Here is a 2,451-nt window from a genome sequence, read left to right as displayed (position 1 = left end):
TGAAAATGGGTTGGTACTCCTAGGAGTACATACTCCCACCAACACCCATCATCGTTGCAACCATTCACCTCGCTAACTACAAAAAAAAGCTAACTAACTCCGGATAAAGCTTTTGGATTCCAAAATTAGTTGAATTGATTCCTTTTTTTCAGCTCTTGTAGGCGTGTCTTCCATGGATTCCATTTGAAACAGCGTTCTCATCTCTTGCCAGCACACACGAGCATAAAAAAAAAAGAGCATCGGCTCACCTCCTCCGCCGCTGACCGACCGCCAGACTTGGTAGACATGGCCGACGATGATCCCCGTGCTTCTTCCCTGTGGGAGGCTTCAACCAGCACGTCCATCAATCGGAGGAAGATTGATTCATCATCTCTAGTTTGCGAGGGTACGTGCAATTGGTGTTCCCGATTTTTCTGTTCGGCTACCACAACCGTGTGTATGTTTCCGCTGATCTCTCGATCTATTCCTTTCCAGTATGTCATCTCGGAGAAGAAAATAGGATGAGGATGTATGATCGGCCAAGTCTACTAGTACTAGGTAAGGTGTCGTTCCAGTCAAATTGATGCATTCATCTTTTGTTACTTTTGTTCCAGGCTGCATTTGTTAGTCAGATCGAGCACCCAAGGAGTCAAGATCTTGTTAACTTACTAATAATTTCTATATACCTGCAGTGTTATGGCCTATGGTGCAGGGCAAAGACGACAAGGACGACACGCGGCGGCGACGTGGCCATGGTGAAGCTACTTCGCCCGGCTACTCCATGGCCGGCGTGTCTGCTGTCCTCTCAATCTGTCACACGTACGTCCCGGTGCATGCATGGTGTCAGGCCGAAGAGCACACAAATCTACATCTAGGCCCTGGCCACTAGCAACCGCTGATGCACTTAGCCACTTACCCAATGTATTCATATTGTACGCATATAATAAAGTGGCTAGTACGTCGACGTAGAAATAGTTAGGAGCTTGCTTTGCACTCACACAATCGAGTCATGATTGTTACTGATGATCAAAATTTTATGTATTTTTTATGCCTAATGGGTTTACTACTTCTTCTTCGGTTGTATATAAAGCTTCCAAAAAAAATCAGTATATAATCCTCCAGAATAAATCAGTATATAGTCCTCCTAAAAAATGAGTATATACACTTTGTAACGCAGCATATACCCCATCAAAAAATATAGTATAACGCTGTAGAAATAAGACATACTCCTTCTGTAGTTGCATATACCCAATCACAAAAATACACTGAAACAATTAGTAATACATATTCCTTTTCTATTTTGGAAATGAACGTCCATTTCCCTCTTCAGCAAGTGCTTTATTTTTCTATGGGTAGCCTTGTGTTTTTACTGCCATACGACGACATTACAAAATGTATTACACCCATTATTCATCTAGTTTTTAAAATACTCTTTTATGCATACTTTGAATTTATCACTCATTTCGGCGACCCGCCCGTTCTCTGATTGCAGCTACTCGACTCTCACATAAAGCCAGTATATACTCACGAAAAAAAAAAGCAGTATCGACTCCCTTACAGAAAAAGAAGTATATACTCCCCTAACAAAAAAGGTAGTATATGCTCCATTACCAAAAAGGCAGTATATACTCATACACAAAAGGTGGTATATATTGTCTTCCCAAAGAAGTAGTATATATCTTTTTCCTTGCGTTAAAGAAGTAGTATAACCAGAACAGATAGTTCATACTTGTGTGCAGAAAAAAGTAGTATATATATAAAGAGTGAGTATGGTAGATATGTCTCGGTCCTTACAAAAAAAGTCAACCACTGTTATTGTTTACTTGCACCGAACAGACCTTATCTGTATGCTAGGATCCTTGAATCTCTCAATCTGTTGATGCACATGCATGCATGCATGCATCGGCCGGTGGAGCAATTAGCGACTAGATCTAATAACTGCCACCCTGTTTAGTCCACGGGAGTACATACTCCCGGAGTATAAAAGAGGAGTACATACTCCCGGGAGAGAGAGAGAGAGAGAGGAAATTGCTTTATACGATTGAATGCCGAAAGTGAAATTTGTTGTCTATTTTGAAACTGATTCAACTACTTTAATAAAGGCGGAGAAATTATTATCAAGCTGTCCCTTACCCCCTCCCCCCCAATTCCAAAAAAGACTAGAGATCGACAAAGCCCCTCTATAGAAACCAATGACGAGGGGAAGGAACTGAAGAAGAATAAGAACATAACCGGAGGTGGGGATATTTCAAAACTTCCACCTTTTTTTTGTAAAGCGAATAAATTTAGTTCGACGGATATTTCAACAATAGCATGTTTCTAAAAATGATTCAGTTTGCATTGGATTAGTAGTATACAACAACCAATGCACGTGCAATACTATGGAGAAGAAACTTAATCACGCACCCAACATTGCAATTGCATAATTGTGGTGCAAATGGGAGCACCACTGTAAGATATGTTTTTTAAAAC

General features: G+C 40.7%; 1 protein-coding gene across 1 annotated transcript; it reads left to right on the top strand.

Annotated features, from left to right (window-relative positions):
- The first annotated feature begins 158 nt into the window (after window positions 1-158).
- On the top strand, window positions 159-998 carry LOC123133675 (uncharacterized). Its single transcript, XM_044553111.1, has 3 exons — window positions 159-385; window positions 475-537; window positions 672-998. The coding sequence occupies exons 1-3, from the start codon at window positions 286-288 to the stop codon at window positions 866-868; spliced, it is 360 nt and encodes a 119-aa protein (XP_044409046.1). The 5' UTR covers window positions 159-285; the 3' UTR covers window positions 869-998.
- The last annotated feature ends 1,453 nt before the right edge of the window (window positions 999-2,451 follow it).

Source organism: Triticum aestivum, chromosome 6B (assembly GCF_018294505.1).
Source record: "Triticum aestivum cultivar Chinese Spring chromosome 6B, IWGSC CS RefSeq v2.1, whole genome shotgun sequence".
Lineage (NCBI taxonomy): Eukaryota > Viridiplantae > Streptophyta > Magnoliopsida > Poales > Poaceae > Triticum > Triticum aestivum.
This window is presented reverse-complemented; position numbering and strand designations above follow the sequence as displayed.

Bases quoted from the DNA above. Each gene is read 5' to 3' on its own strand.
- LOC123133675 (XM_044553111.1), top strand. From the start codon at position 286: ATGGCCGACGATGATCCCCGTGCTTCTTCCCTGTGGGAGGCTTCAACC. The intron at 386-474 runs GTACGTGCAATT...ATTCCTTTCCAG, and splicing joins ATCATCTCTAGTTTGCGAGG to TATGTCATCTCGGAGAAGAA. The intron at 538-671 runs GTAAGGTGTCGT...ATATACCTGCAG, and splicing joins GCCAAGTCTACTAGTACTAG to TGTTATGGCCTATGGTGCAG.